General features: G+C 52.7%; 1 protein-coding gene across 10 annotated transcripts in view; it reads right to left on the bottom strand.

Annotated features, from left to right (window-relative positions):
* EPS15L1 (epidermal growth factor receptor pathway substrate 15 like 1) overlaps positions 1-17,567 on the bottom strand; it is a 93,258-nt gene extending 75,691 nt beyond the window's left edge. For 8 of the 10 annotated variants that reach the window (XR_011506395.1, XR_011506392.1, XM_070519328.1 and 5 more), the window contains exon 1: positions 17,455-17,567. Coding sequence is in view for 6 of the 10 variants with exons in the window: in XM_070519328.1 (XP_070375429.1) it covers positions 17,455-17,487 (33 nt within the window). In the remaining 4 variants the exon portion in view is untranslated. The remainder of the gene's footprint in view (positions 1-17,454) is intronic. The other 2 variants (XM_070519333.1, XM_044774444.2) reach the window with 2 other exon arrangements.
* Between the last annotated feature and the right edge of the window lie 2,307 nt (positions 17,568-19,874).

The raw sequence follows: 19,874 nt of genomic DNA on the forward strand, positions 1-19,874 counted from the left end.
CAATACCAAGACCATGAAAATAAAAGGAAAAGGGCACCGAGATCTGACAGGGGAGTGGGGAAAGCCAAACAAAGAAAAAGGAGAAAGAAGGAGAGAAATCCCGAAAAGCCAGAAAAAATAAAGAATTTGAAAAGCAAGAAAGGCTGCAGGGTGAGGAGTGCTGGCCTAAGAGAGGAAAGGGCTGACCCCAGTGAAGAGCAGGGGGAGGCAGGTGCATGGGACAGCAGTGCCCTGGCTGGCCGCCCGTCACAAAGACACGGCTACTGGGGGGGGCATCACCCTCGGCTTCTCATGACCTCAGACGGCAGTGTCCACCATCACACCCTGCGTGACCTCCTGGACTTAAAGCTCCACAGCCTTTCAAAGCACATCCCCCCAGAGGGGTAAGGCCAACAGAGGAAGCAGAGTTAGGCAAGCTGTATGTCATCTGTCAGTCAAAGTGACAGTGGCCAGGTCCAGGCAGCACATCACGTGCCACTGGCTCACAAGAGTGGAATGCACAGACCCCAGGGTCCCCAACCTTGATGATAAAGGTCCCCTTCCCACCAACAATCAGTAGGTGGCAGGTCTGAAATGCATTTCCAGTGGGATTTCTTTTAAGATCTCCTGGTAGGCAAGACAGAAGTTTCCAGGCAACTTTGATTTCAGTGACAAAAGAGTTATGGTATTTGGGGCACACAGGGTTAACAACTGTCTCTAACTTTCCAAATGCTTCTGAGCTACAAGATCCACCATCAAGAGAAACAATACCCTGAGTAGTCCAGAAAAGGCCCTGAAGCACCAACCATCTGTGCTAAGGGCTTATCCCACAGACGTCTGGGGCCAGGTGTTGATCCCAAACCATCGACAACCGACAGAAAACCAGACTATGCCTCAAGCATGCCTCTCCAACTACGGGAATCCTGTTTGGTAAACTGGGACAATGACAGCAGGCAGAGGTTTCTGTTTCATTACACAGACTACGGGTACTGCAAAAGCAGAAGAGGGAAAAAGAAGGGAAAACACCAGACTCTAACAGCCACTTCCTCTTGCCACACTGTGTCCTCCCAGGGACAGTGGAGACACGCCTGCCAACTGCCTGATACGCCATTGCAACAGAGCTGAGGACGCACGCTACTAACACCACAGATCCCCCAGTGACGGGCAGTCTTCCGTGGCTGGCCTCTGTGCACAGACCTGGGTCACAACCAGCACACCACTGCAGGCAGCCGCTCCTAGAGGGTAGAGCCGTCTGCATACTAAGCACAGGCAACAGGGCTGCCTGCCCATGTCTGACCCCAAATTGAGCCAGGGCCAAGGGAGAAAGGGAACGGGCCAGGGGACAAGGTTTTCAGTGTAAGAGGCTGCAGAGCACTTGGCAATGGCTTCAAGAATGGAAGCAAGATGGAGCCAGCCGGGATGGCATTCTCCATCGCCAGTCCATGGTGCTAAGATGCCATCTCCACCTCCGCAGCGTCTGATTTATGGATGAGGCACAATACAACTGTCATTCTACCTTTCAGTTGCTCAGCGTGTCTTAACGTACTAAGATAGAGAACATGGAAAGTTCCTGTGGCCTCTTCACTCTGCCCTCCAGCCCAGACACAATTTCCAAGTGGAGCGACAGGGAAGGGAGCACATCAGAGAACAAGTTCATGTCCTTCTGCTGGGAAGGCTGCAAAACACCACAGTTCACACGAGTGCATGCAATTTTAACACTGGAGAAAACCATCTTGAGATGAGGAACCCAGGAGAACCACTTTGGAGGGGGACCCTCTGAGCATCAGGATTCTAGCCACTCCTAATCCTCCCAGGACTGAGTCCACCCAGCTCTGACGCTGCGTTCGTCCACGGCAGGACTCCTCCTAACACTTAGGCCTGGACCAGAATTCCCATTCTGCCAGAAGTATGCTCTCTCACGCAACACAGAGCAACAATCACCGGCCTTGTTTGTCTCAAAACGACATTTCTAAAGCAAATTGGTTTTCACTTTAAAACTTTGGAAGAGTATCTATAGCTCCTTGTTCTGATAAATCGTGGATCACATTTAGTGAGCACTTGGTTTTCAACCAGCACCTCATTTAATCCTCCCAGTGACGCTGTGAGACGGGAAATACTGTTGGCCCCAACTTACAACTGGGGAGTCTGAGGTTAGCTTGCCCAGGGCCACAAACCTAATGAGTGGCAGAGCCAGAGGAACATCCAGATTGTGTGGCCCTAACCTACTTCACACCCTGCAAAAACAGCTCAGGTTTGGCAGTCAAGAGCTGGGCCACAGCACGGCCTCACACGCATGCTCGCCTGGGAAAATGCATGTATGTGATTATGTGATGGTGCATTTTATCCAACAGAAGAGGTCAAAGTGCAAGACTCGACCTGAGCATAAAAACTGACCTGCAAACAAGCACAGCCCGCCATTTCCTCAGGAACACTGAGATCCCATAATGGCTGTTTTTTCAATGCTGTTGCTAAGTTCTGCAGGAAGTTAGGCACGTAACACCAAAAGACATTGTGGTCTGAGTTCCTACTTGGAAAACCAGATGCTGATGCAAAAACAGGGCCTGGAGAAGTGCTCATTGGATGATCCGCGTATTTTCGCCTTCCACTTCGAGTCAGTTCCCCTCACTGCTTGCACAACCCTATCTTGGCTGTGTGCACAGCCACACTCTGCAGCTGATGGAGCTGGGACTTAACCCAGCAGCATTCAAAAAGCATCAGGAAATCCTGGGGCATCCCTCACCCCCCTGGAACTGACTTCTCTCCGATTGCCCCGTCGGAGGTTTCTAAAGCAGAAGTAAGGTAAACATGGCCAAGAAAAGGAAAACCCAGATGTGAGAAAGGGCTTTTATACATCATAAGGAAAGGACAGACAGCCCAATGAAAAAATGAGCAAACGATGAGAAAAAGGCAACTCAGAAAGAAGAGATGCAGCAAAGTTAAGGGGAAATGTTCAATTTATGTATTGCAAAATAGAGGGAAACGCCACTGTTTGCTATCAGGTTGGCAAAGTCAAAGAGAGGTGCTATGCAGGGTCGGCCAAGGTGGAAACGCACGTCGTGGGCCCTGCCAGTGGAAAGAGAAACTGCGTGGCCTTTCTGGAGGGCAGTGCGCCTACGTGCAGGAAATGCATATGCCCCTGAGATGCAGGTTTAATGGGATTCCTACCAAACTCCAGCTAGATTTTTTTGTAGATAAAAATAAGATTATTCTAAAATGTATATACAAAGGCAAAGGAACTGAAACAGCTAAGACAACTTTGAAAAAGAAAAAGAAAGTGGGAGGAATGAGTCCACCTGATTCCAAGGCTTGCTATACAGCTGCAGGAATCAAGACAGTGCGGCACTGCCAGAGAGACGGACACGCAGAACCACGGAACAGAACAGACAGCCCAGGAACAGACATACCCAGACATGCCCAACGGCTTCTGACAATGATGCAAAAGCCATTTAGGAGGAAAGAGGGCTGCGCGACAAATGGCGCTGGACAACTGGACATCCAGAGGAAGACGACGAGCCTCGACAGAAGTGTCACTTTATACAAACATTAACTCCAAATCACCGACTTAAATGTAAGACCATACAACTTTTAGGAGAAAATATTCAGGATTGAGGTCTAGGCAAAGAGTTCTTAGACTTGGTACCAAAAGTCTGATTCATAAAAGGAAAAAAAAATCAATAAATTGGAGCTCATCAAAACTAAAAATGTTTGCTCTGTGAAAGATCCTGATAAGAGGCTGCAAAAACAAGTGACAGACAGGGAGGAAATATTTGCAAACCACATATCCAACAAAGGACTGGGGTCTGGAATCTATAAAGAACTCTCCAAACTAAAAAGCAAACAATCCGAGAACATGGGTGAAAGACAGGAAGGGGCACTTCACCCAAGAGGAGCTACAGGTGGCAAACAGGCCCATAAAAAGATGGCCAGCATATCGTTAGCCATTAGGGAAACACAAATTAAAACCACAGCAAGGTGCCACCACACTCCTGTCAGTGGCAGAATAAACAGCAGGATAAATAGTGATGCAGGTGAGCATGCAGAGAAAAAGGTACCACTCCTCTGGAAAACAGCTTGGCAGTTTGTTCAAAAAATCTAAACATGCCACTATCACACGACCCAGCAATTGTCCTGGGCATTAATGAAGACTGAGGCTCATGTAATATGCTGTACTCAAATGTTTACAGCAGCTTTCTTCATTTTTACCCCTAAGTGGAAACACCCCAGATGTCCTTCAGTGGGTGGGTGGTTAAATGAACTGTGGTCCCGCTGCACCATGGAATATGACTCAGCAATGAAAAGGAATGAGCTACCGATACCTGCAACAAGCCGGAAGAATCTCCAGAGGATTATACTGAGTGAAAAGGGCCAATCTCCAGAGGCTGCATACTGTAGGATTCCATTACACAACATTATTAAAAGGCTGCAGTGACAGAGATGGACAGAGCAGCGGCTGCCAGAGGAAGGGATGGATGAGAGGGAGTGCGAGTGCCTATACTAGGGCAGCAGGAGGGACCCTGCGGGGATGGAACTGTTCTGCATCTGACCGTAGCCATGTCAGTGTGGTGGGTGAGATGGTGTGCCAGAGATGTGCAAAATGTTACCACTGGGGAAACTGGGTAAAAATTACACAGGATCTCTCTGCATTATTTTTTACAACTGCAAGTGAATCTACAATTATCTTAAAATTTAAAAATTAAAAAACAAGACAGGAAACTTCACAACCAAATCCAAGGTGACATTTTCAGACAATCAGGGAAATCTGAATACAGACTGAGTACTGGGTAGTACTAAAGAATTACTATAATTGTGTAAGGTGTGATATGGCATTATGGTTATGTAAAGAAAAATGTCCTTACCTGTTAGAGATGCATATTGAAATACAATTCTCAGATTTAAAAAACCCTCAGAAATAAAAATGCATACGGGGAGGTCAAAGGATACAAAGAGATTGCAAAGAAGTGCAGAGAGATTTGCAAAACACTGACATCCGTTGTAAATGGGTGGTGGGTACAGGGAGGTCATTGCACTCTTCCCTCTACCTTTACTGTGCTTAAAATGTACATAACTAAAGACCAGCATCTGATGTGTTTCTGCTTTGGCCAGGGTCCCAAAGGAACAAGCAGCTTCAGGTTTAAGTGTGATAAACAAAGAGGAGCTTTAACACCCACAGGATCGTATGTTTGTCAAACAACAAAAACTAGCATTTCTTTAACACACAGGCACGCACACGCGTACACACATGTATGCCTTCCCACTACCGTAAGGTCTCCTGCTGGGAGCCTACCCTGAAGAAGTGACCAGATACGCAGGAGCGAGGAAGGGCAAGGGGGCTCCCTCAGTTCGCCCAGCTGGAGGGTGGGGACTGCAGGTGACAGCAAAGGCCTGAAAACCATCCTCGACTGGTGAAGCCAATAATAAACCGCCTTATCTCCACAAGACAGAAAACCAGAGCAGGGAAAATGGTACAGGCAGAGCATTTATGAGTAGGGAGCAATGCTCAGATACCTCCTAAGCGAAAAGGGAGGGCGAAACCAGCACACAGTTACGACCTGGCTGGAAGCACGTGGCAATCAGATCCACGTGGACCTAAACCTGGCAGGAAGGACACCGCAGGCAACAGTGATTCCTACCAGGGAACTGCTTGCCTACTCGCAGCTTTCTGAGTTCTCCGGTGTTCTACATTACCACATGTGGCTTGTAAATAGGGCATTCAAGGAGAGGAGAGAAGTGCAAGGAGAAGAGGGATCTGAAGGAAGACACACGGTTCTCCTCTGGGGCCCAAATGACTGCCATGCCGAGGGACCAGCCAAAGATGACATGTCCACCCATTGAGCACAGATGAACTCAAGGCCTGCAGTTAGGACATGACACGGGGGTAAGGCCTGCAGCCCCCACCTACAAGGAGAACCAAGGAGCAAGCAAACCACAGCTGAAAGTTTAGCCATGCAATGAAATGTCAAGGTGAATAATACAGCTGGAGCAAGTTCAGGGCAAGGAGCTATGAGGAGGGGCTGGAAAGGTCGGGAAGGGGACAGGAACACAGACTCAAGGTGTGAAAGCTCCAAGGCTCCGGGGAGACCATCACTCTCAGGTCCATCTACCAGAAATGGAAGTGAGGGAGAAACAAAGGTTACTCGAGGCAGGCTTCCCATCCAGACACACTGCCCTATGTAGGATGCAGGACCTGTGCCAAGCCTGAAACTGACAGAGAGATCAACTTCACCACCCACCACTGTAACCCTGTGCAACCATGGAGAGGGTGAACAGCCTCTGTGTGCCTCAGTTTCTTCATTTGGAAAATGAGGATGAACATTCCCACCACCGGAGACTAGCATAGAGTGAACACTTGTCAAATGCTGGCTGTTTCAAGTTCTGTTCTCTCCCTCGTCACTCTCCTTCCACCAGCTCTCCACAAAAACATGTCCTATCTCCAGAAACGCGCTCTCTGCAGATCTGCCTAGACCTCACTCCTCCCTGCATCTCAGAGAACAGCCCCAAGTCCATTCTGTCTTTCCTTCCTCCTTAGGAGGGACAGGCCCTGAGCGACTCCCAGGGGTGATGGCTCAGGAGTAGGTGCCTCCTACACAGCAGGGCACAAACACCTTCCTGAGGGGTGCCCACTTCCCACAGCACTCCCAACTCTCCCCAAGTGTACCCTGAACCTTCCCAAATTTCCTCTGCTACATCAGCTACCCTGGGGTTCTAAGGGCCCTGCCATCTTCTGATCTCTGGTCTGACATTTTGCCGTCAATTAACCGCGCACACAGCCCAGGACTCAGGGATCCCCAAGACAGGTCTGGTCAGCAGCTCTCTGTGTCTCCCCACTCCTCCTCTCACAGGTGGGTCATCAGCCTTCCAGCACCCACTGCTCTCTATATAGAGCCTCTGGGCAGCAGGCACCCAGCTAGCCCACAGGATTCCACCTTGAGTAAAAAGACAGTCCCTGCCAGCACGGAGCAGAGAGTCACTGTCTGGTCAGGGAACAAACGCCCAAAGGTAGAAGAGCGAAGGCGCTGGCAAGAGCAGCAGAGGAAGGGAGCTCTGTCCTGCTGGGGAGGGGGGAGGGATTACGTGGACAGAGCAGTGAGGGCAAGCCTTCCGACCCCCTCCTCACTCTGACATACCTCAGCCCAGATCCCAGCCAAACCTGCCAGCTGGACCCTGCCTTTGCCTGGTTCCCCTCTCCATTCCATTCGGCACTCAGTCAATCCCCTGCTCGAAAAGACCCTCCATGGTTGCTGAGGGGGTGTGAAGTCCCAACCGCAGGGCTAGCTCTTAATGCGCCACAGCCACTCCTGCCCCTGCCAGGCTAATTTCACTATACACACACACACATACACAAATACACTCACTCTCAGACACACACGCAGCACTCAATCCCCGCCTCCCCTCCTGGCCTGACGATGCTCTACTGAACATCGTGCACCTCTCGCCCTTTGTCTTGGCACAAATTATTCCCCATGCCTGGGGGGCTCTGCCTGCTGTGGACAGTCACCTTGCACTGTCCCCCTGCTCTAAGAAGCCTCCCAAATTCTCCCAAGTGAAATCAGTCTCTCTCCCCTACACTCCCATAGGCCTGAACTTACAACAGGGACGCTTCTGCAAGTCTCATCTACATAGCAGCTATTGTAATGATCAGCACCCCTGCACTGTCACTTCCTGGGGGGCAGGGGTCTCACACGGTTTCCACCCCGTGCGATGCTGGGCCCATCCGCAGGCCACGCGGTAAATGTTTGTTCAGGGAATGGGCAGGACTTAGACGGAACCTTGGGAGGGAGAGGGTGAGACGCGTGCAGAGCGGTCAAGGCTCGGGGCAGACACAGCTCCACCGCTCAGCAGCAGAGTGAAGACGTTGTGAGGCCTCCCAGGGCTTCAGTTTCCTGATCTGTAAAGTGGGATGATACACACTGAGGATTACTGTAAGTATCAAGTGAAAACATGCAGGCAAAGCACACTCTATGACAGGAAGACATTATTACATCTGTTATTACAGTTCTTGTTATTATTATTACTACCGAGACATTGGAACAGCCTTTTTTCACCAGGAATCTTAGGGGGTGGGGAGGAAGACAGGCGAGGCTATTAATCGGGACTGTGTTGCACGCGTCAAATCATCGTCCTTACAGTCAGCCACACCAAATGATCTTTGCCAAAAAACGATGAAATATCTCACCAAATGTTGGACACACAATAGTACATAGCGTACTCATTCTCTCTCAACTCATCGGCTGAGCTGCGCCCAACCTCTAGGACACAACAGTCTTTTACCAGTTCTCTTCGTCTCAGTGGTTAGTTTTCTAAAATGTACACTTTCACACACAATAGGTTAAGTACATACCTATCAAAACCCACTTATGTGGTCGTGAATTAGAGGATGTTTTCTAGCGCCTTAAAGGCAACAAAAGCAATTAAATCCACAAAGTTGAATGCCAACACAAAGCTTGGCTTGGAAGAAGATGCCAGCTCCCTGGCCTGGTGTGTGAGCGAGCCAACAGCAGCACGGACTTGCGCCACAGGGACCAAGAGGCTCGCCAGAAGCTGTCAGCTCACCCCCTCCGCACCCTCTCCGCCATGGAGAACGTGTCCAAAATGGATGCAGGGGTGCGCCACGGGCACACAGGCCAGAATGCCCTTTATCAAAGAAGACACCAAAGGGAGAACGGTTTGTGACAGCACACCCCTAGGTCACCGGGTTCTGGGCCCTCCAACCACAACTAGTGACCTTTCTCAGGTGGGGGGGATTTAGATGGCTAGCCCACCCCCAAACTTCACAGTGCTGGTTAAACAGTCTCCAAGGGAGGGCCTCGCTGTCAACAGTTTTTTTCCTGTTTAATCTTTCCCCTTTACAGACAGTCTGAAAGAGCAGCACTTTCTTTTTCCATTGGAAATGTAAAATGAAAAAGCACGTCCCATGTGGAGTAAGCAAAGCCAACTTTCTATGGCTCGATGGGCGTGCCTGTTACTATCCCTGGTAAATCAGAGAACTCTTCCCACACCGTCCCACAGCAGAAGCGAAGAGGCAGCGGGGGCCCTGGGGAGGGTGGGGGCCTGGCTGTAGTGACGCCGGCCCCGGGGGTGTGTTGACTCCCCTCACCAGCAGAGTGGCTGCCTGTTTCTTTGCCCAAGAGACAAAATGTTCCCGCCATCGAACGCAGCTAGAGAGACCGACTGTGCTCCCCGCTGCTGTGCAGAGCACACGGCCATCAGCCAACAGATGGTTATCACCTGCCTGCTGTGGGGCTGGGGACACAGGTGCTCCTGCCCTCCTGCGAGCCCACAGTGTGGTGTCCACAGGAGAGAATTTGGCCATGGGGCTGTGGTCCAAGGCAGGCACCCACCTCCCCTGGGGGCCTGAAAGCGGTGCTTGTACCTCTCTCCTTGGTTTCCTCATTCTGAAACAAGCACAGGGACGAAGACAATGACACCTCCCTGACAGGAGTCAATGGTGAACCAGCACGAGGTGGGTGTCCGACCACATTCCCTTCCTTCTGGGCAAGACCTGTGCCCCAAACCTCTCCCCATCGCCGCCTGGGAGGCCCTGGATTACAGAGTCAGGGAAGGGCTGACTGGGCGGAGAGTGGGGAGGCGGGTCTGAAAGGCCTCACACATCTGCTTCCTCCAGTCCTGCTGGAACAGAGGGAAAAGAAAAAGGGATGCAGGCCCCCTCCTCCTCCTCTCTCTATCTGCAGCCCAGTGGAGGCAACTATTCCATCTCTAAGGGCTGAGGGTGTCTGACACCCCGTGTCCTAATTAGCTGAGCCCATTGGAAGGGCAGGGGCTCAGTTTTACTCATCTTGCTTACAAGCCAGCATGCGTAGGTGCTCAGCAAACACAACCTGGTGGTGCCCCTGAGAGCTGGGCTGCTTCTCAACTGCAGCTAAATGTGGGATCTTGGGCCTGGTAGGCCTGCTGCAAGGTGGCAGGTCTTGTCTAAACCCAGACAGCCACCCACATCTGGCACCACCCTCACCTGGCGACGGGAAGGCTTTTCTCTTTTTTTGAGGAAGATTGGCCCTGAGCTAACATCTGCCACCAATCTTCTTTTTTCGCTGAGGAAGAGTGGCCCTGAGCTAACATCCATGCCCATCTTCCTCTACTTTATATGTGGGATGCCCGCCTGCCACACCATGGCTTGACAAGTGGTGCCATGTCCGCACCCGGGATCCCAACTGGCGAACCCCAGGCCGCCAAAGCAGAGCATGCAAACTTAACCACTGTGCCACCAGGCCACCCCGGGAAGGCTTTTCTTGTGCTGCTGGCTGCACACACTACACCTATTCCTTCCTCCTGCTCCCCCTGCCCCCACACTTAGAGGGCCCCTGTCCAAACAGCAATCCCACATATGCCTTCGATCACCAGCCCCTCCTGCACCTCTGGAAACAATCTCAGGCCAGGTTGCCCTTTACTATTTCATGCCTCTCTTAGCTAGAACGCAGCTCTGGGCAGTCCCTGTTAAGGGTATGAGCAGCCATACAACCTAAATGTGTCACTTCGCTCCTCAAGAACCTGCCACAGTTCCTCACTGCCTCTCCTAATCTCATAAGGGGGACTTACCATTCGGCCATTTAACAGATGATTACTGAGCACCTAGGGTACAAGGACAAATTAAAACAGGCACAGCCCCTGCCTTTGTGGGCCTAGTCTAGGCGGTGGGGGAAGAGACCATTGATCAAATAATCCCAACAGAAAAATACAAACCGGTGTGTGGAAAAGTACAAGGAGGCCCCGTGGGCAGTAAGAGAGAAGCCAGCCAGACTGTCAGGGAAGGCTTCCCTAAGGAAGTGATGTGTCACCTGAGACACGAAGAGTAGGTATTTAATCCAGAGTGAAGGGGGAAAGAAATTTCCAGAGAGGGGCAAGTAGCATGTGCAAAGGCCCTGAGGCAAGAGGGAATGTCGCTTGTACAAGGGGCTGCAGGGCAGAGCAAACAGGAAGGGTAGATCTGGGAGATCTGGGACACAGGCGTGCCGCGTGCTGGACAGGCAGAGGCCTGATCCAGTCCACAGGCAGTGACAGCCAGAGTTCCTGGCACCCCTGTTCCCTGCTTTCAACCCGTGTGTACAAAAGGAGGAGAACTGACTTTATATCAGCTGATCAGAAACGTAACTGGTAAACTGATTCTCTATCAAGACTACAACAATCCCACCCAGCAGGCAGAGCTGGACGGAAATCTGAGGAAACGTTGTTTGTGGTCATCGGTAACCTCTACGTCCCTCAAGCAGCTGTGGCATTAGGGGCTGGGACTACTATAGCTGGCAAAGCACTCTGCAGGAGCAGCCTTTCAGGCTGCCTCTCTGTCCAGCAACAAAGACCAGCCAAGCTTAGAGCACAGTGCAGGTCTCCTTTCCTCCCCTATGTCTGCCACCGGCCACTCTGGGCAAGCAGACACCCTGTCTGTCCCTTTTGTCTCAGGCCTATTGGCAGGCCAGGCACAGATTCCTGTGTCCCACTTACCAAACCACCTTCTTCCCTTCATCCCTAAGTCGCCCTATCTAAAAGAGGGACGTAGACCCCAAAGTCCCAGCCCCGGCCTCACATTTGGCCTCTGAGTTGGAATTCTGGCTTCTTGGCTTCTGCTCATTCTGCTTTGCCTCTGTCAGAAAAGCCATTCTACCCTCTCTATCCAGGGTCCCCAGGGCCCAGTCCGAACGCCCTTTCTGCTCTGTGTAGCCGTCTCCAACACACCCAAGAGGAAGCAAGTCAACCGCCCCTCCTCCAGCTCAGACCCCTCCTGGCCCGAGCCTCTGCTGTGGCCTGGACCAAGTCAACCGTCCTTGCAGGCCTCATGCAGCCCACTCATTTCTGCATCAGAGCTGAAGCAAAAAGCACCACTCCAGCAGGGGAGCCCGCTGACCCCTTGTAAAGACAACGAGGAGCCCTTTCTACTTCCCCCTCCTCCTCCAATGAGATGAGATTAAAACTATAAAATAAAAATTAAGCAAGTGATCTTGTCTCCACCAGACACGACAGTATCTCGTGATTAAGTAGCATGACCACTATTTAAAAACAAATGAGATCTCATGCACTTGTAGCGCTGGACAGCTAAAAAGAAACCTTTCAGGGCTGGAAACTACGGTGCAATGCAGAGCCCCGGACCTGGCTCAAACGCGCTGTGTCAGTGAGAGCTTGCCAGGTGAGACCTTTCACAAGGGACATAACGCCTCTGGGCCTCAGCTTACCCCATTATAAAGAGAGGATAAAACTGATCAGGGTGACTGGCAGGATAAACTGAGCAAACCAAAATGCCTTTTCTGCTCAGGGTCGATGCCTGCATGGTGAGGACCCCCTCTGCTCCACAGTTCTCACGGCACGGAGTGCACCGCATGGCACAGACCACACAGGTATTTTCTCATTTCTTTAGGTCTCTACCCCCTCCTTAGAACATCAGCTCCAAGGCGCACGGTTGCCTTCAGATTCACTGCCACAACCCACTGCCCAGAATGCACCCAGCAAAGATGCCCAATACACACTTGCTGAATGAAGGGCATGACACCCCAACGGAAGCCACTCTGTGAGCACATCCATCTCCCCAGGGGATCCCGATACTCCACTGTGGGCAGAGAAAACAGGTACCAAGTACTGTTCCCAATTTGCAGACAGGGAAACTGAGGGCACTGAAAGATTATCTGGGGACCCTAACATTGAAAAACAGGCACCCTGAAGGGGCCTCAACTGATAAGGGGGTTCAGAGAAAGAATACTGGGTAACAGTTTTTAGAAAAGAAATCAGATAATAGGGCTCAATATTGAAGGAAGAACACTGCGTAACTCTTGGCCTCTCACATCAGGTGAAGGTGGGAGAAGCGGGGGGAGCAGCCCCCAGGGCGGGGCTGACAAGCTGCCTCTCCTGGGGTCAGGTGGTCATGTCTGTCTGTCAGCACAGTGACGTGGCACAGCCTGAGCATCAGAGAGTGGACACTCAGCGATGTGGTACCATCTGATCCACGACAGTCACTCCACTTCCCAGATCAGCCGAAGGGGCTAAGGCCAGGAGTGGGAAAGCTCCTTTAAAGTGCAAAACAGGGGTGGAGGGGCGAAACTCATGTGTGCTTGCTTCACTGGCAGCTACTTAGTTACCAAAAAACAGGCAAATGCAGGCCAGGGAACTCTGAATCTTAGAGGGCATGGCCCAATTTACTCTAAAACCTGGCTCTCTACCACCAAGTTATACCACACTGCCATTAGCATTCTAGTAAGACAGAGAGACTAGCAGTTATTTGAGAGAGAAAAACAAGGGACGAAGGGAGAAACAAGTGTCCCAGGCACCCAGCATTCGTTCCAGACACATCCGCCGGGGGCTGCTGAGGCAGGGTGCCCAGCGGGCCGCGTGGAAGAGCGCAAGGAGCAGGGCTGCGCAGGCAGGCAGATGTGGGTTCAGCTCCAGCTCTGCACCCACCAGCTACGGGACTTCAGCAAGTTACTTCATCTCTATGGGTCTCAGTTTCCCGTTTGCAAGATGGGACTAAAAACCTCCTAGAATGACATCACTTATTAAAAAGAAGATATATCTGAAGCCCCTGTGCACAGGAAGCACATGACAAAGTGCGGGGGGCGGGGCGCGGGACCCCGGTGGCCTGTGGAGAGGAAGATGGAACTCCTGGGCAAAGAGCAGACTCTCTTCATCAATGAGCCCAATGCTTTCCTCCCATTACCACGTCCAGGGGCCACGCAAGGGACCCACAGAAGGCACAGGAGGGAAAATTCCAGTTCAGGTGGGACTACGGAAGCCACCACCAAAAAGGCCTCTGGGGCAGGCAGGATGCAGCAGGAGGTCACAGCGTGAGGTCTGAGCAACAGAGCCTCGGAGGCGAGCCAGGCACTGGAAAGCATTGGGAAGAGCAAGGGATTTTGGCGGAGATGGTGGGAGAGCAGGCCAGGCTAGGTCAGGTAGAGCGGGAACTGTGGGTGTGAGAATGTGGGCCAAGCGATGTCAAGCTTGCTGACATCCCCTAGACGTTCCAGCGGAGAGGGGAATGGAAGCCCCTGGAGGTTTCCGGAGCAGCAGGGTGTCTGGAAAGACACGTTTTAGAAGATGAATCCTGAAGTGGCATGGGATGAACTAGGAGGGAGAGGCCAAGCAGGAAGAGGGACAGCCCAGCCTGAAGTTGTGGGTGTGGTAAGGAGGGGGGATTATTCTAGAGTCCAGCAAGCTGTTGAGGGCAAGGGAGAGACACAAGCTGGACTCCAGAAGGGTCTGGGGGAGGGGGAGGCAGGTTTAGAGTGCTCTGCAGGGACAACTCCAGATGCAGAAGTGCAGAGAGAGAAGGGACGCAGAAATCTGGGGGCAGAACAGAGAGTGGAGCACTACTCTGTGGGCAGACTACAGTAACAAGTGTTTCAGGGTTCAAGGAGGACCAGCCCCAAGGACAGGCCACTGGGGTTAAGGATGGCAAGGTCAGCAGTAAGCTACGAGAGCACATGGTACAAGTGGGTAAGGGACACTGTGTGCTTCCTGGGTGGGCTGCAATTAAGGACGGTTTTGTGGAGAGGTGAAGGGAAGCTGTGCAGGGAGGCAGAGAGAAACATAAATTAGTGAGCAGCCGATGGAAGGAAAAAATTGCCCCTAGAGGGAGGACTACCAACCCTTCAAACTGGCAAGATTTATATTCAGTGTCCAAAGAGACTGGACGGGGGAGTGTGGAGCACACCGAGAAAGGCGCTGACGGAAAAAGGCAGCCAGTGCCGGGCAGAGGGGAAACACCGGTCCTCCGCAAAGCCTCCGGCTGACCGCTCTACTCACCTTCCACTGGCCATCCTCTTTCCAAGGGGGCCCTACCCCCTCAACCAGGATATGATTACCCTGGAATCATATCTGTGCTTCCCCTTAATTATCTGTCAACCCTTGGGAGCCCCTCAGCTAGCCTGGAAACATCTGGTAGGGCTTCACTTAAGAACAGGTGTAGAGAAGTGTTGACATAATTACCTGGAGGAAGAAAACCTGGCCATGCCTTCATTCAACAAACGAACAGGGAAAGGAGGAGGAAAAAGCACAAAAGTCAGGCACCTGAACTTCTCAGAGGCCAGAGGACCCAGGCTCTTGGTCTCTTACAACTGCTCGTTCAATTTGTTCCCATCCCCACCCCACACATAGAGAAGAAAAGCCACCTGTGAATGGCGCTGGGTGGGGCAAGTCGCTGGCCCTGCTTCATGGGTTTACCCGACGTCTCCCGGGTGCTGGGCATGGGGTCAGGGGCGCCGAGCCATGGGCCTATGCCTGCTCTCATTGGCACCCGGTCTAATGTGGAGACAGACAGCAAACAGACCCACAGACATCTGGGGACTGTGACTGGTGCCGAGGGGAAGACACGCTCCTGTGGGGGGAGGGCTACCCATGACAGGTGACCAGCAAAGGCCCCTGGGAAGAATGCTTCAGGAGGAACAGCCAGTGGGGAGACCCTGAGGACAGACAGAGCCTGGCCTATGGGAGTAAGAGAAAAGCAGTAAGTATGGCTACAGCGCAGGTGCCAGGGAGAGCGTGAGGCAGGAGGCTGGCAGGCACGGATCAGCAGGGCTTCCTGGGAAGGAAGTGGGATTTTATTCTAAAAGGTTCTAAGCAGGTAAACCACGTGACCTGATTCAGGTTTTCATACCTTACCTGACAGCGGCAAATCACTGCCTTCCTGTAAACCTAATCCTTCACTAATAAAATAAGAATCCCCTCTCCTTGTTCAGATAAGTGCCAACATGTTAGAAAGCACTTCATAAACTCTAAAGCACTCAATAAACATTACCTATTGTCATCATCAAAGTTCAAATTCGGGCTCGTGTCAAAATTTTTTTTTTAAGATTTTCTCTTTTCTTTCTCTCCCCAAAGCCCCCTGGTATGTAGTTGTATATTTTTAGTTGTGGGTCCTTCTAGTTGTGGCATGTGGGATGCCACCTCAGCATGGCTTGATGAGCAGTGCTATGTCCGCGCGCCCAAGAGCGGAACCAGCGAAACCCTGGGCCGCCGAAGCAGAGCGCTCGAACTTAACCACTCACAGGGCCGGCCCTAGAGTCAAAATTTGGTAAGAACTTTAAAAACAATTGCCCCTCAAAACCGGGAGTGCTTTCTCATTAAATGAGTCTGAGCGAGTTACAACCCCCCACACACGCCCTCTAAACCGCTGCAATTGGCTATTAATAATAATAGCCAACATCTGCAAGTCGCTTAAGGGTTTACAAAGCACTTTCATATGTTACAAAAACTTGTCAATTAATAAGCACTGGTCTTTAATGCTCTCAATTTAGTGACAGTGTTACAAATTGGCATGTTCTTGCAAGATTTAGCAGATATGCAAGTCTCTTTCCTCGAATCAGCTGACCAGTATCAGCTCTCCTAGGGTTTGGCATTCTTACTGCTATGAGCTCTACTCCCAAATGTCCAAATCTGCCCAAGAATTAGATAATAATTACAGAATCACTGAGTGCTCCCGATGTGCCAGGCATCGTTCTAAGTATTTTGCATGCTTAATCTTCACATTATCCCAACATTTTTTCATATTCCTATCTTCCAAATAAAGTGACTGAGGTGTGGAGAAGCCAAGAGCTTCATCCAATTCTCTCAGAGGACTAAGTGCTGGAGCCAAGACTTGAATACAAAATGATGTGACCCTGGGTCCTCACTCCTAATGCCAATGCTGTGCTAAATAATTCTGGCAAAGTGCTTACCATACGGTGCTTGGTACAACACAGCTATTCAACAATTAAAGGCAGCTGTTATTAGCAAGACACAGGTAGTTTCTAGTTCCCACGAGAGTGTCACCTCCAGGAGAGCGGCGACCTTGTCTGTCTGGGTAGCTGCCGTGCTCCCGGCACCTGGCCCAGTGCGTCTCCGACGGATAGATAAATGAATGGACGTCCCACCCAGAAAGCAGGGCTGCCTACGCATGGCTCTTTTCCGCACGTCTGTGTCGCGCCACGGAAAGTGCCCCTTAGGAAGAGCATCAGGCGGATCCGAGGACGCAGCAAGGCTCCCGGAGACGAGCAGTCCCCCCTTTCACAGTTCAGGGGTGGCGGAAGCGGCTCCCCAGGGAGGGAGGGATGAGTCTGGGACGGCGCTGCAGGCGGGTCCTGGCTCCGGCGGGCTCTGCCCTGCGCCCCGGCGCCGGGACCGGCAGGAGACAAAGACTCGCGGGGCCCCGCACTGGCAGAGATGCTCGCTCCCCGCGCCCCCTCCCAGACGGACCCAACGCGGCCGCGCGTCGCCCGGCCTAGGTGCAGCGGCGCCGCAGGGCCCGAGCCCCGGGCCGAGTAAACACGCGCCGCGGCCCGGCCCGGTCGCCGCCCGCAGAGGGTCGCTCCGGCGCGGGAAGCCGCGGGCCGGGCCGGCCTGTCACCTTCAGGACCGCCCGCCCACTCGCCCGCTCGGATCCGCGGGGGCCCCTCAGCGCGAGCCGCTGCGCCCGGCTGAGCCTTCTCGCGCCTCGGCCTCCCCGCGGCACCCGCCTCGCGCCTCGCGCCCCGCGCCCCGCGCCCCCGCCCGCACGGCCCGTACCTGCTGGGAGAGCGGTAGGAGCGGGGCCGCCATCTTCCCGCGGACTCGGGCTCCGAGCGCCGGGGGACGGGGGCGGGGCCGTGCGTGCGCGCTGGTGCGAGGGGCGGCGCGCGCGCAGCCGGGCCCGGGAGGAGGCGGGGGCCGCGCAGGCGCATACGAACCTTGAGGGGCGGGATCAAGGGCGGGGTCGCGCCCGCCCGTCGCGGGCGGGGGCGGGGGCGGGGCGAAGGAGGGGCGCAGGCCTTGGGACCCTGCGGAGTGTCTGCCGCCTTTCCCAGCCTGTAACGTGCGGCTAGCTGCCCGAGGCTGCCATGCCCTGTCACTCCTCCAGGTCCTTGCGGATGCCGGGCCCTCTGCCAGGGATGCCGTTCTCGTCCCCGTGCGCCTGGCAAACGCACTGTAGTGAGGCCGTTGTACACCTCGCAGAGGGTCGGCACACTTGCCTTGCCCAACAAGGCGTCTGTTCCGAGGATAGCAGTGTGCGTGTGTCTGTGTCAGGGTCTGTCTGTTGGAATCTGGTCTGCCTCCTTAGGGCTTTGGCTAAACTCGTTTCGGGACTTAACCTCTCCGTGCTGCAGAAGCACTCACAAGGCCTGGGATTATTTCCCAGCTGCCACTTTCTAGCTGTGTGACCTTGGCAAGTCATCTAAGCACCTTCTCTGCACCCCTAGACCCCTCTTCCGAAAAGAGGGAATGGTAATACGTGTTTGCTACCGTTCCACCTCTGTGCCTCACCCTGTGCCCTGCCCAGAGCAAGCACCTGACGTTTGCTGGAGGGGCATTTATTTTAGACACGTTTTGCTTTCCATTGCCTGTGGACACCCATTCATCTGTGGCCAGTTTCCACAAACAAGGTGAGAAAGAAAGGTCCAGCTGGGCAGCTGACCACGGCAGCACAAGGTTTCTTTGGGGCAGTTCAGCTTCCCCTTACCTGATCTCTTGTGATGCCGGCACAGGGAGTCTGGCTGGGCACCGTTTCTCAGGCAGGAAGCTAGAAGGCCCGGCAATCTTGGGTGGGACACAGCTTCCTGTCCAGCTCGTCCATTCTGGCAGCTCACGAGTTGCTGCTCCAGTGTCTTCTGCAACTTGGTGTACCTCACGCCACTCAGATGAGCACAGTGTGCTTTGTGGCTCACTCAACAACCATTCACCCTCCAAATGTTCATTAAGCACCCTGGCCTCAGCACAGGTGCTCCAATGGTGGACGAGGCAAACACATGCTCTACCCCCATCGACAGCCTAGAGCGGGCATCTCACCCTGGAGCCATGTCAGAACTTCCCAGACGGCTCGTTAAACACAGAGTGGGTTTCTGATTCTGATTTATAGATCAAGGTGGGGCCTGAGATTGCATTCCAACAAATCCCCTGGAGATGCTGAAGCTGCTGGTCCCAGGCCCCCATTGTGAGACCACTGGTCTAGAGGACGGAAACAGACACCAAATAATCATACAAGGAAATTGATCACTATGAACAGTGACCAGCGATACAGTCGCCCATGGGTGTGACACTTGAAGGTTGTGTGATGGTGGGGGCTGGGGGCATTGCAGGCAGAGAGAGCTGAGGAGCAAAGGAGCATGGTAAGACTGAAGCTCTGGAGCTCAGAGAGCAAGACAGGGTCTCAAGACGAGGCCGGGTCACACATGGTCATTGCTCTTCACACAGGGGTGTCTCGTAAGACTATGTGTGACCCGGCCTCGTCTTGAGACCCTGTCTTGCTCGCTGAGCTCCAAGGTGTCAGTCCCACCATGCTCATTCGCTCCTCAGCTCCCTGTGTGAAGAGCAATGAGAAACCACCAGAGGATTTTGAGCATGACCAGATCTGTGTTCAAGAACCGAGACTCTGGATGCAGCAGGCAAAGTGGACTGGGAGAGGATGGATGGAAGCCAGTGGGCCAGCTGGAAAGATGTAGCAGTGGTCCAGGTGGGGGTGAGGGAGGCTTTTAGTGGCTTGAGTGCTTTCCAAGCCCATATTCCATAAGGAAAAGAGAAGTCATTCTAGATATTTCAAACAGAGGACATCTGATACAGGAGATTGAGTACAAAAGTACTGGAAAAACAGAAGAATGTCAGGTTACCTAAAGATTAGTAACTGTAGGGAGCCACAGCCCCTCTAGGGCTAAAGGTCACAAGGGAAAAAGGTGTTACCCAAAACCCACAATCACTGGGCCCTGAGCAGGAACCCTCATACCTGCTCTTGCCAGCCACCACTGTTTCTGTCATTGTTGCTAAAGTCACCGAGATTGTTGTCACCACTGCCTAAGGCACTGGCAGAAGCCTGAACTAAATGGCTCCTCTCTGCCTGTCTTCCGACTTCCTTCTGACAGAACATGACAAGGGCAAGGGTGTCTGGGAAATGTCGTGTGCAGGCTTCCAGCCTTGCTGTCAGAGTCCACAGGGATGATAACAGAGACTCTCCTGTA

Source organism: Equus asinus, chromosome 10 (genome assembly GCF_041296235.1).
Source record: "Equus asinus isolate D_3611 breed Donkey chromosome 10, EquAss-T2T_v2, whole genome shotgun sequence".
Classification (NCBI taxonomy): Eukaryota; Metazoa; Chordata; class Mammalia; order Perissodactyla; family Equidae; genus Equus; species Equus asinus.